General features: G+C 32.0%; 1 protein-coding gene across 2 annotated transcripts; it reads left to right on the forward strand.

The window, feature by feature from the left end:
* The first annotated feature begins 312 nt into the window (after positions 1-312).
* Positions 313-17,579, forward strand: LOC134693928 (dynein regulatory complex subunit 2-like). Of its 2 annotated transcripts, none has more exons than XM_063554870.1 (10): positions 313-413; positions 3,042-3,224; positions 5,845-6,097; positions 8,374-8,597; positions 10,803-11,000; positions 11,594-11,671; positions 12,119-12,259; positions 12,947-13,099; positions 14,099-14,316; positions 14,921-17,578. In XM_063554870.1, exons 2-10 carry the CDS (start codon positions 3,078-3,080, stop codon positions 15,015-15,017), a joined length of 1,509 nt encoding a protein of 502 aa, XP_063410940.1. In that variant the 5' UTR covers positions 313-413; positions 3,042-3,077; the 3' UTR covers positions 15,018-17,578. The 2 variants fall into 2 exon arrangements, with proteins under 2 accessions (XP_063410940.1, XP_063410941.1); XM_063554871.1 differs by lacking the exon at positions 313-413 and adding an exon at positions 928-1,090 and having other exon boundaries at positions 14,921-17,579.
* Positions 17,580-20,562: the final 2,983 nt, after the last annotated feature.

The following is a 20,562-nucleotide window of genomic DNA, read 5'->3' on the forward strand; positions in this document are numbered from 1 at the left end:
CTGGACCGTACGCGTATGCGTACGGTCCAAATACTCATATGGTCTGGAACATATATATACATGATAAATGCTTAGACTTTGTAGAAGCATACTACAAAAATTAAAAAAATGAAGAAAAAAATGTATTATTAGAAAATTGTTACAAAAACCCAACTTATAATTCAAAGGCCGAGTTCGCCAAATTTCTTTTTCTAGATAAAGGCAGGCCGAGTTCGTTATAGTCCGATTTTGTTAACGTCCGAGATTGATATAGGCCGAAATGACTTTAGGCCGAGTTAACGAACTCCTTTCGAAGCGGACCTCGTTGAAAGCACCAAGCATGTGCGTGTCCGGTCTGCTTTTATGTTTTAGTTTGCATTGTTTACTTCCGTTACCAGTGACAATACCCGGGTCTTTTTTATGATCATCATCTGGTTTGTTGACAAACTAAACTTATTTATCTTTGTGTTCACAAGAGTCTCTTTACTTTTTATTGTATTGCAATACTATTTCATTTTCATATAAATATTGTTTTACAGATCCACTAAATAATGCACATAGTTTATGCGTCAGAGTATATTTGACAGGTCAGGAATAACCACTAATTGGTGGATTATACCTCAATTGACGTATAATCCACCAATTGACATATAATGGTATAGACTAGACCAATTGGTGTATAATTCCTTGTTTTTCAAAACAAATTATTCCACCAAAATGGAGCATTGTATTTTTAAAACCATATTATGGTATGAAAACTTGTCAAACATTCCTAGTTTAGTATTGTAACATAACATATTGCATTTAATCAATAATTGTATTTGAAGTTTTTTCTATTGTTATCTTGTCAATTCTTGATTGGCAAATTTACCTGTAATCACCTGTCAATGGACATCATTACTGTCTGCAGTCGTGTGATCTTGAGTACAACTCCACAGGTGAATGGAGCTCTTTGTTAATACTTAACTTTCATTATCAAAAGTCAATCATGGTCAATAGCACAAATGTTTCAACAAAAGAATTGTTGTACACATGCATTCTCAAGAGATGCAGCAGGCTTTGACAAAAACTAAAACTTTTGGAGGACTCAATTAGGGTCATGAAATAGGTTGTAAGTTGCAAAATCATGCTCCTATCTCACACTAGCATTTAATTACAAAAAACTTGCATTATACATCAATTGGTCTATACCAGTATACCTCAATTGGTGGATTATACGTCAATTGAGGTATAATCCACCAATTGGTGGTTATTCCTGACCTGTTTGACACAAGGTTGCTCATACTTTATATTTAGACAAGTCTTGGACATTCAAAGTTTTCAAAATTCTAAAAAGGAAAATTGAGTTAGAGAATACCTATCTGCATCATTAAATTAATAGGTAAAAGTGCTGTTCAAATTGTATTATATTCTACTGGATTTCGACTACCTGAATTTTAATCTACTGTGATACTAGTAGTACTTTGTAGTCCAACCTCTGTTTGCCAGATAAGCTGGGTCCGTGGGAGATCAGAGCTTGTTCCATATCAAAAAGTGGATATCTGCCCATCAAAAATTTATGCGCTGCTTCATTGCTTCTTGGGCCTACTGGCGGCATTCGATCCATATACAATGTAAATGGGGCAATATATTTTTGATTAATCTATTTGTTTTTGTAAGTTTCATCTACTTGAAATCATTAATTTCTTATATTTGGACAATTTTCACAAAAATTCATCTACATGTATTCCAGCATTTTAACTTTCACTTTGATTAATATGGATTTAATGCAGTCAGAAGGCTCCAGATTGACCAAAAGCAACAAAGGACCCCACATCTCTGACATCCAATGGCCCCAGCTTGTCTGGCAAAGCAGCCATTGGATGGCAGAGTAATCTTGGACTACTGTTATACAACACTTCCCTTTTTTGCATTTGGGTACCAAACATCTCACAGCTGACAGAACCTCTACTAAACAGCCAGTACCATCCATAGATTATATCTGTGACTACTGGTCATGCGGTACCTGATGGCTTAATCAAATCAAATTAACCACTAGAAAATATTGGCGTTGTGGGTGGATCTGATTCTGGATCCTGCTTATTGTATAGTGATAATCCCCTATCCCTCTTCTGGTTACCTTAATACAATGTATATACTGTGCATGTGATTTTGAGTCCTCAAGTTTCCTGCCAGACTTTATTACCTGTTTTCATGCCTAATTATTTGACTTTCATGTTGCACTTAAAAATAATCAGCCAATCCCATGTCATGTTAATTATAAGACCTCAATGAGACCTACTTTTGAGCAACTACTACTGGTACATATACATGTATATATATTTATATATACTACTCATGCATGTACATACATTTGTATTAGATAACCTTTATATCTTCAGTTAAACAACAATTCTCTTCTTGTACTATGATTTCAAATATCCTAAAGACATCCTTTTTAAAAAAAAATTGTCATTTGTTTACCAGTTACAAATTGTAGTAATATTCATACAGTTTATATATGTTCTTGCCAGTGATCTTGCCAGCACTTGTCAATTTTCTTAACAATTTTCAGGATGACCCAATACTTATTCTCATCATTTTGTCACTAAATTTATAAAATAAAAAATTCCACAACAGACTTTGATTACTTGGAAAACAAAAACAATAATGAAAAAATATTGTTACATTTAACACAAATTTCAAAAACCAAGGTCGTTTACTGTACATCTATCAAATATTCTTTCTTTCCCAGTCATTCTATATTAGGATATTGAGTGCAAAATTGCATTGTCTCCCCTTAATGCAGTTCGGTCACTAGATTGAGTCAAAAATGAAATTAATGTTTGGAAAATTTTGATAATACAAAATCAGTTTGAAGAAAAAAAACTCAATGTTTTATAACTCCAAAGATGTACATGTATGTATATTTCAATGTCTGATAGATGAGTTATTGGTTTTGGTCAATGTTGAAGGCCATACAGTACTCTATAAGGGCTTTAGTTGCTGACTTTAATTCATTTGGTCTCTGGCTGACTGTTTTCTCATCTGCAATCATACATCTTCTTCGTTTTACTTTACAGATTTCCATTATTAGATTCATTTCATACTAAATCAAGATGCCTAAGAAAAAAGGAGGAAAGAAGTCTGGTGGAAAGCTGTCTAAAATGACAGAAGAGGAAAGATTGGCGTATGAAGAACAGAAAAGACTTCAAGAAGAGGAAATGAAAAAGAAGAAAGAAGACATGTTAACACAGTTCTTAAAGGTATTTGCTAGAGATTAAAGATAAGATTAGATAACGTTTTTAGCACTAAATCATTTTTTGTAAATTATGAACAATAAATGATTATGGCAACACAATACAGACAAATCTACAATAAGACAATTATGTACAATGACTGATTAAAATACAGATCTCATGTCTATGCTACCCTTACATGCACAGCTTTTTATGAGAGAGCTGTGGTTTAGTGGTTAGTGCATCGGACTACTAACACAAAGGTTCCTGGTTCGATTCCCGTTTGGGATGAAAATTTCAGGAACTCAATTTTCGGCTCTCCCTTGACACCATCTGCGAGTATGGTCTTCAGGAAACGATGATAGTCCGTCGAAAAGGGACGATAAATGGCTGAGCCGTGTTAAGAGAGAGCCACATCTCTTGCACGTTAAAGACACATTTCGAAAGAGTAGGCTAATGCCGCTACAAGGCAGCACTCGCACCCGCAAAGTGGAAAGGGATTAATATAAGTTGCAAAACTTGTTTCCCAATCCACTATAAATAAATATGTTTAAAACTAAACAGCACTGACACAGGAAAAAAGTTAAATATAATAGACCACTTTCAAATTTCCATCAAAAACTCTGGTTTTAGTGAACATCATTTTTGCGTTATGGGGGCATCATCACTTCCATTCCAATGTTGCGTGAGTGGTTGGAAATTTATAATGTTATATTGCACGAATTATTCTGCAAATAAAATTCTCATAATTGACAATCAGCACTGCAGTCATTAGGGAATGTAATTAAGACAGTTCAGAGCTCCAGATAAGCTGCGTATTTGGGTGATCACGCAAAACAAATAATAGACAACCCAATGCAATTGTCCATTGAAGGGTTCAACAACCCAATTAATTCAACGGAAAACCCAATTATATGCCAAAACCATGAGTTCTCAACTCTTTTATTGGCTACCGTTTGTGTTATTTACCCTTATCTGTTTACAGTAGTCGCGTAAACTATTTTTATAATCATAATTGGAAATTTCCTGTCATTCTAAAAATAGATCCCTGCATCAAGTAGCTGAAATGGGTCCCTGTTTGAGTTTTCTGTTGCTCAAAAGGTACACGTGTTTTTGTTAACATTTCGATCTTCTCGGTGTTTATCCAATTAGTGTGTGTCATGTAGTCATATTTTTTTCGCATTGCTCTGGATTTTTCATAACATACATTGAATTAAAATAAAAGTGAATGTCCGGTTAAAATATTGAATAGAAGCATGTTTTGGGCTTCTTTTGGAAAACTGAGGGAAAGTTATAATGATACCAAGACTCAGCCAGTGTTTATAGGAAGCGTCCATCGAAAGCACAGACGTGTGTGCGTACCATAACGAGAACATTGCTATTATAAACAAGGGGTTTCATCAAAGACTAATTCAGTTGGAAAACGTGAAAGGCCAAATCCATTATGAAATGATAAAGCATCAGAAACCAAAAGTTCTAATAAAAGACAACTAAACCCAGATTTATGTAAATTAAATAAAAGAAAATCATTCAAGTATAATTAGAGTTTATATACTATTTTTTATTCATTTTACAGTTAACTAATGAACACACACATCATGCACACAGCCACTGATCAGGCACTGGTCTCAGAATTTATTATATAAAGGTTTAAGACGAGTGCCTGTGAATACACATATCCTTTTTGTGAGAAAATACAAAACTGAAAAAAGGTTTGAAACGGGATACAAATTAAACTCCTCAGTGAATTAACCAAATAAAACAGCTAGCAAATAACCCTAACCATAACCCTTAACCAAATAAAAGAGCTAAACAAAGACAGAAACATATTAATTAAAGATGGAAAAAAATTGGGGTTGATAGTGCCTAAATATTCTATATTGTGTCAATGGAAAAACCCAATACATGAAGGAGTTTGGTGGTGAAAAACCCAATATGATATTAACCTGAGGGGTGAATTGGAAATGATAATGCAATTAAAAAACTTTATCACCCAATTATATAAGAAAATGGTGGGTAAAAACCCCAATTTGTGAATTCTTATCTGGAGCTCTGTTAAGTACTTACAAAACAAACCGAATATTTCTGGTTTATCCTGCACAATGATGATCACTAAGACGCTTGATGAACGTTGATAGTGCAAGGATACAGGCGGTTCCCTCTATCTGGTAAATGCCGTCATAAAGGCGCGCATAATTGACAAGTTTTTCTGGTGACAGAATGAACTAGAAAGTGGTCGTTGCTGTTTGTCATATATTTTGTTTCACATTCAGCCATACCAAAGTCTCTTATAAACCATGCAGATTTCTAAACAGTATATATGGGTAAGGTTTTGCTTATTGTTGGAATTCTTTACACAGTTTTCATATAATCTCTAACTTAATATATGAATGATGGAAATACAGGTCCAATCAACCAATGTTCATGTTACACTTACATACAAGGAATGGACACAGGAACTATTTTAAGAAGATTGACAGTAACTGACATTTTTTTATATTGACGATGAAATTTCTTTTTGTAACTATTATAGCAGACACTTTAACATGTTTAAACCTTAATCTCACTTGAAATACTGAAAACATTTATTAAATACACATTTAGATCACTGTAAACTAGCTTTTATGAAAATCTTCCTTTATTACAGGACAAACTATCAAAAGAAGAACGAGCAACCAAATACAATTTAAACAAACTGAATCATCAATGGAGAAACATAATGAGAGAGGCTAAATCTAAAGAACTACGCAAAGAAATTGAAATTCTCAGTCAGACATTTGAAAGAATCGTAGACAGGAAAGATGCCACGATTAAATCTCTCGCCAAAGATTTACAGGAAGCAGAGGAACAATATGCTATGGCTCTCCGTAGTCATTTACAGGCTGTTGATAGTTTATTTGGTAACTACTGTTAGTTCAGAAATTAATGCATGCGTTATATATAATTGCAAATCCTTGACCAGTGGCAAAACATGTGAAATCTTATTAATGCAATATAAAACTTTTAAGAATGAAATTCAGTACTGAGTTTTTAGCTCACCTGGCCCAAAGGCGTCTGTCGTCGTCGTCCGTCGTCGTTAACTTTTACAAAAATCTTCTCTGAAACTATTGGGCCAAATTGAACCAAACTTGGCCACAATCATCATTGAGGTATCTAGTTTAAAAAATAAGTGGCGTGACCCGCCAAACCAACCAAGATGGCCGCCATGGCTAAAAATAGAACATAGGGGTAAAATGCAGTTTTTGGCTTATAACTCAAAAACCAAAGCATTTAGAGCAAATCTGACTGTTGTAAAATTGTCAATCAGGTCAAGATCTATCTGCCCTGATATTTTCAGATGAATTGGACAACCCATTGTTGGGTTGCTGCCCCTGAATTGGTAATTTTAGGGAAATTTTGCTGTTTTTGGTTATTATCTTGAATATAATTATAGATAGAGATAAACTGTAAACAGCAATAATGTTCAACAAAGTAAGATTTACAAATAAGTCAACATGACCAAAATGGTCAGTTGACCCCTTTAAGAGTTATTGCCCTTTAAAGTCAATTTTTAACCATTTTTCGTTAATTTTATATATCTTTTACAAAAATCTTCTTCTCTGAAACTACTGGGCCAAATTAAACCAAACTTGGCCACAATCATCATTGGGGTATCTAGTTTAAAAAATGTGTGGCGTGACCTGGTCAACCAACCAAGATGACCACCATGGCTAAAAATAGAACATAGGGGCAAAAGGCAGTTTTTGGCTTATAACTCAAAAACAAAAGCATTTAGAGCAAATCTGATTTGGGGTAAATTTGTTTATCAGATCAAAATCTATCTGCCCTGAAATTTTCAGATGAATCGGACAACCCGTTGTAGGGTTGCTGTGCCTGAATTGGTAATTTTAGGGAAATTTTGCTGTTTTTGGTTATTATCTTGAATATTATTATAGATAGAGATAAACTGTAAACAGCAATAATGTTCAGCAAAGTAAGATTTACAAATACCCCTTTAGGAGTTATTGCACTTTAAAGTCAATTTTTAACAATTTTTCGTAAATTTTATATTTCTTTTACAAAAATCTTCTCCTCTGAAACTGCCTGGCCAAATTAATCCAAACTTGGCCACAATCAGCTTTGGGGTATCTTGTTTAAAAAATGTCTGGCGTGACCCGCCAAACCAACCAAGATGGCCGCCATGGCTAAAAATAGAACATAGAGGGTAAAACGCAGTTTTTGGCTTATAACTCAAAAACCAAAGCATTTAAAGCAAATATGACATGGGGGTAAAATTGTTTATCAGGTCAAGATCTATCTGGCCTGAAATTTTCAGATGAATCGGAAAACCCGTTGTTGGGTTGCTGCCCCTGAATTGGTAATTTTAAGGAAATTTTGCTGTTTTTGGTTATTATCTTGAATATTATTATAGAAAGAGATAAACTGTAAACAGCAATAATGTTCAGCAAAGTAAGATCTAAAAATGAATCAACATGACCAAAATGGTCAATTGACCCGACCCCTAAGGAGTTATTGTCCTTTATAGTCAATTTTTAACAATTTTCATAAAATTTGTTATTTTTACTAACATTGTCCACTGAAACTACTGGGCCAAGTTCATTATAGATAGAGATAATTGTAAGCAGCAAGAATGTTCAGTAAAGTAAGATGTACAAACACATCACCATCACCAAAACACAATTTTGTCATGAATCCATCTGCTTCTTTTGTTTAATATTCACATAGACCAAAGTGAGCGACACAGGCTCTTTAGAGCCTCTAGTTATTATTGCTAAACCTGAAAAATCTGAAAATTGAAATGTATATATTTATAGGTTCCTAAAAGGAATAAACCTACATGTACATGTATGTAAAAAATAACTTACACTGTGGGATGATAGAGCAAAAAAGAAAGGCTTTGATTTCTGTTGTTTACATGATGACATGATATAAAGTAAAGTTAAAAAGTAATGTTGACTTTATATAATTATTTTCAAATTTAGTTCTAGTATACTTTCTATGATCAAGATTACAACACACTTTTAAATTTCATTTTAAAAAAATACGCAAGTTTCTCTTTGCACAAGTTATGGCAAAAACATACTACTGCCTAAAATCCATAAACCATAGATTCTGCAATTAAATATTTATCTGAAATGATCTCAGTTTTTTTAAATTTTTATATTTTATTTTATAGACATACAAGAAGAAAGGTTAAACAAATTACAGATATATTATGAAGATGAGTTAGCCCTTATCCGGGAAGAATTTGACACGGAAAGAGCACTTATGATAGAACAGCATGGGGTTGAAATGAATGATATAGCTGACATTTTGTTTGCTATGGATCAAAACTTCCAAGATCGTGAAAATGAGGCGCGAGCTGAATTTGAAAGTTTTTGTGATGAAATTAAAAACAAGGTACCTGTCTGTATTATATTTAAATGACTATTAATGTTCAACAGGACCAAATACATTTTCTAATTTATACGTTATAATTCATCATTATTCATGGGATACTTAATTTAGTGGATTTCAGGGGTAACAAATCACTCACAAATTTAAATGTTCAAGGAACTGTTTATTTTTTTATTGGCTTGTATTCAGACTTTAACATACCTGCCAACTTTTGAAAATGTCCATGGGGGTTTTAGCGCGCGACAACAATTTCAAAGGTTAAAATTCTTTGCGACGACTATTTTGCGCGTGCTGTTTTATAGTCTAAAAAAAGTGTCATATTTGCATGATTTGTAAGATGAGCTTACATCCCTTTTTCTTAAGTTTATTTGCATGATTCTAGTTATTATATCAGCAGAAAATATGAACATGTAGCTGTAAGACCAGGAATTATTTTCATGTGTAAGGATACATAATAGTTGTTGACTTTTCAAATTTAAAATTATACACAAGGAAGGACCTTTATCAGGTTGGGAACAACACATAGGGATCCCCCCTAAATGTTAGGACAGTAAAAACCACTTTTTAAGTGCAATTGAGCACACATTCATATTATTTGAAGAAACTTTTCCCAAAGAACTATACATCTTATGATCTATCTGGTATAATATGGTCAACACATGTCCAAGAATTTTGTTATGTTCTTGGCCTTATATCTTCTTTATTATTCAAAATAATAGGACTCTTCATTTAAGAATCTGTTCCAAATATAATGTCAGAATTTCCCATTTTCAAGTTAATAAATTTACATTTTTCTATTTTATTTTTACAAGAGTGGCCCCTTGACTAAGGGTAGTCCCTCATTTAAGGGATTCCTCATGTTGATGTGGGTGGGGTTGGGGGTCAAAATGAAAAATAATGAATAGTTCATTATACTTTAAATGATTGAATACTTATACATAAATAAAATTATGTTACACCAAGTGTACATGTAATGTCATTAAATTAGTAAATACACTACTATTTATTATATTCATGGTAGTACTGCATCATTGTCTTTGTCAATCAGCCATGCTTTTATTCTTATTCTGTGTAAGAACCTCCTTGCAATTGAAAAATCATTTGACATGTTCACGTTTTTACAATTCTGAGCAACAGAGGAATACAACACAAGTTCAATATCTAGCATGTTAAAACAATCTTGAGAGAAAACGTTTTTGATTGGCTGATTGATTTGATCATGAGAAACACACAATTTGTTTGGCTAAACACGATTTCCTCCATTGTACACAGTGTAAAATCGGGAACAACAATATTTTTCGTGTAGATTTTCACCAAATCGTGTTTTAGAGGGTTTTTCAGGAACACGATCGTGTAATCGTGACAAAGGGTAAAAATCGTGAAGTACACGCCTAAATCGTGAAAGTTGGCAGGTATGCTTTAACAAAATTATGTATAAAATCAAATATCCACAAAAAATATAATTTTCTCTCAATCCATGAAAATTTATACCCACCAAAAACAGTAGTATTATTGAATAAGTTGATTGTTACTAAGGTAACAAAAAGAGCTCTATGCTTTAATGAATTTATCCTGTTTAAAATGTTTTCATCAACTAAGTCTTGTTCATTTGAGTATTGTAAGGGTATAAGGTCTTACAAGGAATAAAAGGAGCTGTAGAAAACTTTCCAGTTCGATGCGTTTCTGTCAAAAACTTTGGTTTAAGTGAACATCATTCATGTGTTTAGGGGCGCCACCACTTCCTTTCCCATGTTGAGTGATTGGTTTGAGAACTATGATGATGAATTGCACGTATACTAAGGCAAATTGAATTCTCATAATTGACAATTAGCACTGCTGTCATTACAGAATTTTGATTAAGAGCCTACAGAACAAACATTATTCTAGTTTATCCTGCATAATGACGATCATTAAGAAACTTGATGAACGTTAATAGTACAGGCCTAGGTATACAGGTGATGTTAAGGTAAATGATGAGTTTTTTTCTGGTGAAATACAAACTTGAAAGTGGTCTATAAGTTTACAACTATCCAACAAATTAAAGTCTAAACCTGTATAGATGGAACCATTAATCTAAGAAGAATTTTGATAGGTATAAGCCAACATTTGGTGTGATACTTGTTAAGAGTCTGCATTTTAATATATGTACATTGTAGTTACGAGAGGGGGTCTAAATCTGTGCATTGAATAACAATTCCTTAATTTTAGGATACTGAGGAGAAACATGGGTTAAAGGTCCTCCTGTTTGAAAAACAAAAAGAATTAATGAGACAGTTTGAGCAGGCTTTGGATGCCTATCTAAATTCTACAAAAAGTAGGAAGAATGAATTTGAGGAATATAAACGCAAAGATGATCATGCTGCACAGGAAATAGATTCACAGATGAGAAGAATTAATAAGTTATCGGTAAGATGTCATAATTGTGCATCAATATCTATTAATTTTGACAGCTATAGCTATTTTAATAGAAAAAAAAACTTTCATTGATTTTTTTTTTAATTTATGAATAGAAAATATTACTGTAAAAAGCAGCAAATTTTGTATTACCGGGAATGGGAAATTTGTGCTTTTTTTAATGGCAGGAACACAGTTTGCCCTATCTTGGTGCTGTTTTCCTGCCCCCCCCCCCCCCCCCCCCCCAAAAAAAAAATATAGGGGAAAGAGAGGCGAAAGTTGCCAAAAGAATATTTGAACTTGTTTATATACAAAAAAAATAACAATGACATGTCAAAATACAAAAAAGACAAACAACAGTATACAAACACAAAATTGAAAATTAAAGATTGCACAACAAGAGCCGTATCAAAAACATGTGATCTCATGTGCTCCAGAAAAGTAAGCGAATTCTATCAAAATATTTTTTTGAAAAGTGACTTATTTACTGTTTAGTTATAATTAAGACTAAAAAAGAGAAACTGTAGAAAACCCATAAATATTGTATTCACTTATGATGATTATCTACTAAGTAGTTTAGACTAACAAAGAAATTATATTTTTAGGACAATATTTCACAATTGAAAAATAAAATGATGGCCAATGCAAAAGAATGTGAAGAAAGAAATAAACAACTGAAAGAGGTAAGTAAATTTTATCAGTCTTTTCATATCTACAATATGTTAATATCCAAGAATTCATTTTCATTATTCTATTAATTTGTTAATCCCTCTTTATAGTATTTAGGTACTTAATGCTTGATATAATGATAATATGGAAAGAGATGTACTTATTTGTATGCCCCTCTTAGGGGCATTATGTGTTTTGGTCTGGTTTGTCTGTTTATCTGTTTGTTTGTCCATCTGTCCCACTTCAGGTTTAAGTTTTTGATGAATGTTATTTTTGTTGAGGTATATGTCATATTGTCAATATAACCCCAGTCTGCAATTTATTTCAATACTAAAAAAAAAGTTTCTGTGGTTTGATGAACCTTTTCTGCATCAATGAACATGATTGTAAAAAGATTATATGAGGTCATAGAAAAGGATCCTGATGTTACATATGATATTAAAGAAAAATCTTTTTTACAGGAAAGAGAAAAGATGTTAGCCCACTTTCAAGATTTGAAAGCACAGATGAATAAGTTACGAGAGCGAGAGAGGGACAAGCTAACAAAAATGACACTAGAAAGTAATTCTGCTATGAAAGAACTAAAAAGACAAAATGAGAAGGTATGTTAACAAAATAAGAATAAGATAAAAAAAAGAACAAAGTTAAAAATCGAAATCAAATTTGACAATACATAAATATACCAGTAATGTCTTGCATGATGGTCTAAAAAATTGGATTTAAAATAAAACCCCAATTTATTGATTGCTTAAATATATTTTTTTCATACAATACACAATAAGTGTTTTAGTTAAAATAATTTTTTGGTGGAAATTTGCCACTTTGCAGTGTAGGTTGTGTATACTTTAACCATTGACCATACGATTTAAAATTGAATGTCTTGTTTTTGGTACATATCTTTTACACTATGCACTAAATACATGTATCATATCTGTTTTTGGGTGCTGTACTATTATAAGGCTATTTTAAAGAATCCTTAAATGTATTTCATAATTAGTATTTGAGTAGTAGCTGTTTGTTATTATTGTTTCATATCTTTGTTATATTTTAACAAGGGATACATATATTGTGGTCTACTGACAAGTGGAATAAGAGCACCCTTTCCCCCGAAACAAAACCCAACAATTCAAATTAAAATAAATCACAAGTGATGTAGTTGATGAATAAATTAGTGATCAGAATGATAAAGAAAATTCAAGAAGCTATAATTCAATGAATGATCAAGATTATCAAAATGATTCTCTCTAATTTACCTCAGACAGTCATACAGTCACCTTTTGTATTTTCAGGTCACTGTGATATTGAAACTAGCCGAAATGTGCCGTAAGCTTGAGACTGAAGAGGAGAAGGTGCTTCCATTCTATGCCTCCTCTCTGACTCAGGAGGAACAGGATGATGTCCAAACAGCCATGTTAGAACGAGGTTATGAACCCCTGGCTCAGGTAAAAATACTTTTAATTCTTTGACTTTCTATATAGTGTCTTGTGTACTATTATTTGTCAGTTTTTCTTTTTTAGCAATGGCATGAATTTTACTGCCCTTTGGTATCTTTAGCCCCTCTTTTAAGATTTTAATAAATGTTGATTTTTTTTTAAATTGAATGAATGCTTTCCTCTTAAATACATGCAAAAATCTCTGAAATGTTAAAACTTAACAACCACTGCATACTATATAAGAGGTTCTGGATTAGTCTTTTTTTTTATCTTTAAAATTAGCTGAACTAATTAATAATTCTATTTTTTTTATATTTTCTTTTTCTTTAAAAACCCAAAAAGCGTACTAAATTCAATATGAATACAAACGTATTGAAAAAAAACGTAAACATATAAATAAGTGATTGATGGAAGACAAGTCATTCTAATTCATGTTCAGAGTCAAAATTTCAAGATTTTTTCTTAATAATTCTGATCCTCAGTAAGAGATTCCATCTAGATAATAACTGTCAACCTATAATTTGGAAACAATGTTTTAAATGCTGTTTTTAGGTGAAGTACTAAACTTCCACTATACAAATGTTGAGCAACATAATTGTGTTTAACTCACTATATTTTTTTTTAATTGTAAAGCATGTAATTGACAGTAATCGAAAAGTAATGTAATTACTTTTGATAAAGTAATCGATTGCAATTGATTACATGCAAAATTCTGAGTAATCGATTAATAATCGATTGCACAAAACACCTTCATGTAATCGATTATTAATCGATTACATTTGTCAGTAATCGTGCCCATCCCTGGGATTAGAAGACTCTAATGTTTTGTGACGATTGGTTTCTATTTTTCAATGTTTTATTCATTACTGTCTATTATTTATTTTGTATCTTGTTTCTCTGTTCTATTTTTTGTCCTTTATTTTTTTCGTTGATTACCCATTGTTAACTACATTTTTAAACCCCATAACAACTTTTCACTTATGGTAATGGTTCTTAAATCTTTTTCAGATCATGCATGAATATTCTTCAATGGAAAATTTCTGGAAGAGATTTAACAAAGTATTCTTAGACAAGTTAGCTCTAGATAAAGAAAAGATGGGTCTAGTCCAAGAAAACCAACAGCTGCGAACCCTACTGAAGCAGTACCTGGATGGAATCTCTGTCAATGATGAAATTATCAGCCAAGTCAATCCATTGTTTATTGTCAACAATAAAACAAATGTCAAGTAAGTAAAAAAAAAGATAATTTATTGCACATCGTACGTTTATGGAACAATTTTTGTCTGGTACCGATGAGATAAAAAGTTTAGAAAACCAAAAGTGAGGACCTAAATTAAGTTTGAAAAAAAGTAAGCACAAAAAAATCAACAACAAAATCATGCTCAATCAAAAAAGAAAAAAGAAAAAGCAGATATTATTAATATCTTAGCAGACAACAAAAAGTACAGTGTGTAAAAATTACCATACTAAATTAGGGTTATTCCATTATGATATATGTGGAAGGGTAGGAATGGTAATTTATTTCTGTACATAGGTCTTAAATCATTTTAATATTTTTTTCATGCTGATTTGATATATTCCAAATTTTTTTATATGTGTTCTTTTTGAAATTGGTCAATTTTTTGTCATACAGGATCCTTTTACAGCTTGCTATACAATACTGTTGAGTTTTCTCATTGTTGAATGCACTGTAGTCAGAGACCAGCTTTAGTTGAAAATCCCTGCCATTTAAGTTTTGGTGGATTTGCAATTATACCACATCTCATTTTGACAAATTTATAGGAATTTATTTGTCAGTGTATTGAAACGTTTAATTTTAATTTTTTTCAGACTAAATGTTCCAGTGACAGATCCACGTGTACAGAGACCCGTAGCACAGACTGTTGTAGAGGCAGCCCATGTGGTCAGACATGTTTTACCATCATAGTGAACTAAGGCACTTCTAAGACATCTGTGTATCTTTTTATTTATTCATTTTGAAATGAGAGCATTGATAGGCATCATAACATATCCTGAATATTAAATAACCCATGAAATTAACCATAAAGTGTGTATGTTGAGTGGCTAAGTAATTATGAAAAATTTATAATTTGTTTTCAAAATTACATGAAATTAAGTGAGTTATTTCCCCTGATTTTGTTGTTATGCTGTACATTCTATACAAATTTAATTTTTTAAATGTCTAAGTAGACAAGGGCAACCTCTTGTCGGACACATTTTGATTCTGTTGTTTGCTAGTAAGAAGAAATATTTTTTCTACAATTTTTTTTAGTAGTTATAACCAAAATAAATGCATTTCCTTATGTGCAAAATCCATACTTATTCATCTGACAATTTATACATTCATTATTTATTTACAATAATTTATTTTTATAATTCAGGTGAACAAACTTACAGCATTTTTACCGATTTTTGCATTTTTTTTTACTGTGTTGTTCCTTTTTCTAATGCATGTATTTGTAACATTTTATTTTGATAAAATAACATTTTATTTTGCAATGACACCACTAAAACCATTGATGAAAACTGCATTTAAATTCCGGTGAAATAATTTTCATTTTAATTGTTTCTTATTTTCACAAACACATTCAAGTTTGGGAAAACCATGTTATATTTTCAAATTTGCTGCCATATTGTTACTTTAAATGAATGTCATAGAATTTAACTAAGGTTTAATTTGTCATTTTTGCATCAAAAAAAAGTATACTGGTATATAAAAATCCTATGCTTGAATAGCAGCATTTTTAACAATGGATGTCCATGCAGTGACATAAAAAAAATGTATTTGGTGGAGAACCAATATATAATTATGTAATCCTGTTTAAAATTTGTTTTCTGAAATTATGAAGAATTGATATCATCTTATAACTTCAAGCTACAGCTGTGATATTTCAAAGACAAATTTTATGCATTTTTTGTAAATATTGTGTTGTTATATATATTATTTGTTGGTATTTTCTATGGTAAACATAGCTTTACAATTTATTTTTGAAATAGGTCAATGCATGCATTTTCAGATACAGTAAATGTATCATATATTTTTAATTGTCTTTACAATGGAATGAAAGTTATATAAAATTTAGCAAATCGTGCGGTTGACAGTTAAATACACCTATTTTACAGATTAGCAAAAATCACCAACCCACCCTTAAAGTAAAGGTTCCACTATTATTTTTCTTGTTCAATTTATTCATGCATTGGCCAATTATGAGCTCTGTGATATAAGATTATGGACTTTAATCATTTTTATGCACTGATTAAATGGACAATCATTATTGCAAACAATGTAAGTTTTTTACTAATGATTTTTTTTTTAATGTTATTTAGATTTTAATGTTGTTTTTTATATACTTTTTGCATTTAGTTTAATCAATAAAGTATGCTTTTATTTTTCTAATCTATACTTTTTCATAGGTGTAACGATGTAAGATTAAACCACCATTTTCTTGACTTTTCCCTTTTGTAAAGGCATAAAAAAGAGATAATATTTAGTGACATTGCACAGATAGATAACATGTCTGTAGTTTCTAGGGGACACCTAAATATTGTCTTACATTCATAATAAAAATAGGTTACCATGGTATAAAATTGCAATCAAATTATATTTCCCACCTTAAATAATGATGTTCAGGGATTAAGGATTCTAGAATTTATTTTCTGCATTTATATTTTCACTTGCTCCTTCGAGGCCTATGTTGCAGAGTGGTCACTGCATCACTAGCCTGTCAAATCTGAGGAATTGACTAAATTTTAATTTATTAAGATTGTTAGTTTTCCTGGGTACTTAGGCTTCCTCCACTGATAAAAACTTCCTGCCATGAAACTACATAATAGTTTGGAAAGCAGCATTAAACAGCAACTAATTAATCGCATTAACTCTTGTAGATTTCGACCATAGTTTTTTGAAGGAAAATATAAACTTATGAGTGTTTAAAATTCAAAATTAACTACTGCAAAAAGTCATTTACAACCATAAATCCCTTAAATCCAGCAAAAAATCATTAATTTATTCAATTATTTCAGTAGTTCTTATTTTAATACATGATATGGATATCCCTTTTTGACAAAAATCTGGTCTGATCTGCCCTTTTATTCTATGGTTGTGAACCCCTCTGCCCTAAAAACTGATTAATTCATCCTCATATACATCCATTCTAACTGCATTTATGAGGGTCTTGGTGGAGTTTTCAGTATAGAGAAAAATATGACAATAAATAAAGAATAGAAAGTAAAATAAGGTGCTACATCATGTACATGTATAAAGAATTGAGATACAAATGGCATATACTAAAATGTAGATCCCCATCCAGACACTCTTGTTTATTGTTCTTAATTTTACAAAATTTGATATGACATTTAGAGCAAGATATGTTTTATATAATTGAATTTTAATGAAGTGCAGATGTGATTTTGATATCTGTTTTTGTAGGCTTTTATATTTTGTTAAGCATTTGTTGTTTAAAGCAAGTTTAATTTTATATTAACAATTATTTTTTTACTTTTTTTCTATGCTCCTATTATTTTTGTATTTTTCCCAGTGAATTATGTAAACTAATAAATTACAAGGAATTTGCATTGTGTTTTACTGTAAGCCTTTCTAAACAGAACCATAGGTAATCATTAACAGTCTGACTGGCACCTTTTTAGCTCACCTGACCTGAAAGGTCAAGTGAGCTTTTCTCATCACTTGGCGTCCGTCGTCTGTCGTCCGTCGTCCGTAAACTTTTACAAAAATCTTCTCCTCTGAAACTACTGGGCCAAATTTTACCAAACTTGGCCACAATCATCCTTGGGGTATCTAGTTTAAAAAATGTGTCCGGTGACCTGGCCATCCAACCAAGATGGCCGCCATGGCTAAAAATAGAACACAGGGGTAAAATGTATATTTTGGCTTATATCTTTGAAACCAAAACATTTAGAGCAAATCTGACATGGGGTAAAATTGTTAATCAGGTCAAGATCTATCTGCCCTAGAATTTTCAGATGAATTGGACAACCAGTTGTTAGGTTGCTGCCCCTGAATTGGTTATTTTAAGGAAATTTTGCAGTTTTTGGTTATTATCTTGAATACTATTATAGATAGAGATAAACTGTAAACAGCAATAATGTTCAGCAAAGTAAAACCTACAAATAAGTCAACATGATCAAAATTGTCAGTCAACCCCTTAAAGAGTTATTGCCCTTTATAGTCAATTTTTAACAAATTTTCATCAGTTTTTGTAACTTGTACAAAAATCTTCTTCTCTGAAACTACATGGCCGAATTAAACCAAACTTGGCGATAATTATCATTGTGGTATATAGTTTGAAAAATGTGTCTGATGACACCGCCTACCAAACATAATGGCCGACATGGCTAAAATTAGAACATAGTGGTAAAATACAGTTTTTGATTTATATCTTTAAAACTAAGACATTTAGGGCAAATCTTTCAAGATTTAAATGTCAATCAGAATAAGATCTATCCCCTCGCAAATTTTCAGATGAATCTGACAACTCGCTTTTGGGTTGCTGCCCTAAAATTGGTAATTTTAAGGAAATTTTGCAGTTTTTGGTTATTATCTTGAATACTATTATAGATAGAGATAAACTGTAAACAGCAATTTTGTTCAGCAAAGTAGGATCTACAAATAAGTCAACATGATAAAAATTGTAAGAGTACCCTTTAAGGAGTTATTGCCCTTTATAGTCAATTTTGAACAAATTTTCGTCATTTTTGTAACTTGTACAAAAATCTTCTTTTCTAAAACTATGGGCCATATTAAACTAAACGTGGCCACAATCATCACTATGGTATCTATTTACAAAAAGTGTCTTATGACCCCACCTACCAACCAAGATGACCGACATCAGTAAATACAGTAACAGGTGAGCGACACAGGCTCTTGAGAGCCTCTAGTTAGTCTGAATAATAGTCGCTAGAAAGAACCTTGGGAAGTTGATATCTGAGTAGTACTTTTTATCTGATTAATAGTCTCGAAACAGAATCTTGGGCAATCTCTGTTGAAGACTACCTTGACCTATAATGGTTTACTTTTATAAATTGTGACTTTTATGGAGAGTTGTCTTATTGGCACTCATACCACATATTCCTATATCTAATTTAGTGGATACTCATATTTTGTGAAGCCTGCGACAGCTTTTTTTTAGGAAAAGTGATTTAGCAGCAGTGGTGATGTTAACAAAATTCTTAATAGCCTAATATTTCAGAATATAGAAGACCTTGAACCTTCATACTTTGTATATAGATGCCTTTAAATGTTATGACGATTCTGTCTTTTGTCCTTCACCTCTTTTTCATGGTTCAATGTGTACCTTGAAAGGTTCTTATATTGGTATCACATTGTTGTCCTCTTCAGCGTGGTTCGAAGACATTTGATTTCCGGACAATAACTTTGGTATATGTGAATAGAAATCTTTGAAATTCAAACACAAGGTTTACAACAATAAAGGGAAGGTTGGGATTGATTTTTGTGGGTTGTCCTAACACCTAACAGTTTAGGAATTAAGGGCAAAAATGGGGCCCCAATAAGCATTTTTCTAGTTTCCAGACAATATCTTGTGGAATGGTGTATGGATCTCTCTGAAATTGTATCAACAAGTTCCATCCGAGAAAGGGATGGTGAGGAATGACATTGGGGGGGGGGGGGTTATGGCTCAAACTGTTTAGGAATAAGGGGCCAAAAAAGGTGGAAAAACAAGGGTGTTCTCGTTATAATAGAGTTACTTTTTCAAGTAAAATGTTAAATTTGGATTACCTCCCTTTCACTGCTTGTAAATTATTAAATGGGTAATAATTGGAAATTTGAATTTTGCAAGTCTGGCATGGTTCATCTGACCTTGACATCCTGTTCATAAAGTCGAAGGCTCGACAAAAGTGAGGTCGATGTGTCAGATAAACCAAAAACAAATACATGTACACCTTACAATTATTCCATATGCCAAATGTATTTGACCTACTGCTTAATTTTTTTTCAGAAAGCCTATAAAAGGGCCCCAGAGATGGAACACTAAAACACTCATCTTTTTTTATTTCTATTTTCCATGAAATCTTAACATTGACTAAATAAAAATGAACAGGATGTCAAGGTCAGATGAATCATACCAGACTTGCATGTACGCATGTACACCTTGCAATCAATCTATGTACTACAAATGTAGTATTAAATTTAGTTGACATCTCACCATTAGTATCTAAGAAACAATTTTTACCACAAAAATTTAACACTAACCGATAAAGTTATGTCAGGTCAGATGATACCTGACAGACATTTACACCTTACAATAATTTCATACACTAAATACAGTTTACTTACCTTTTGCTTACAATTAAAGAAAAACAGACCAAATCATAAAAAGTTAACATCGAGCACTGAACTGTCGTCGGTGTCGTCGGCAGCGTCCACAAATATTCACTCTGTGGTTAAAGTTTTTGAAATTTTAATTACTTTCTTGAACTATCCTGGATTTCTA

This window comes from Mytilus trossulus, chromosome 13 (assembly GCF_036588685.1).
Source record: "Mytilus trossulus isolate FHL-02 chromosome 13, PNRI_Mtr1.1.1.hap1, whole genome shotgun sequence".
Taxonomy (NCBI): Eukaryota; Metazoa; Mollusca; class Bivalvia; order Mytilida; family Mytilidae; genus Mytilus; species Mytilus trossulus.

Coding starts and splice junctions, on each gene's coding strand:
- LOC134693928 (XM_063554870.1), top strand. CDS start 3,078: ATGCCTAAGAAAAAAGGAGGAAAGAAGTCTGGTGGAAAGCTGTCTAAA. Junction 11,001..11,593: donor GAAGAATTAATAAGTTATCG/GTAAGATGTCAT, acceptor TTATATTTTTAG/GACAATATTTCACAATTGAA. Junction 13,100..14,098: donor GTTATGAACCCCTGGCTCAG/GTAAAAATACTT, acceptor AATCTTTTTCAG/ATCATGCATGAATATTCTTC.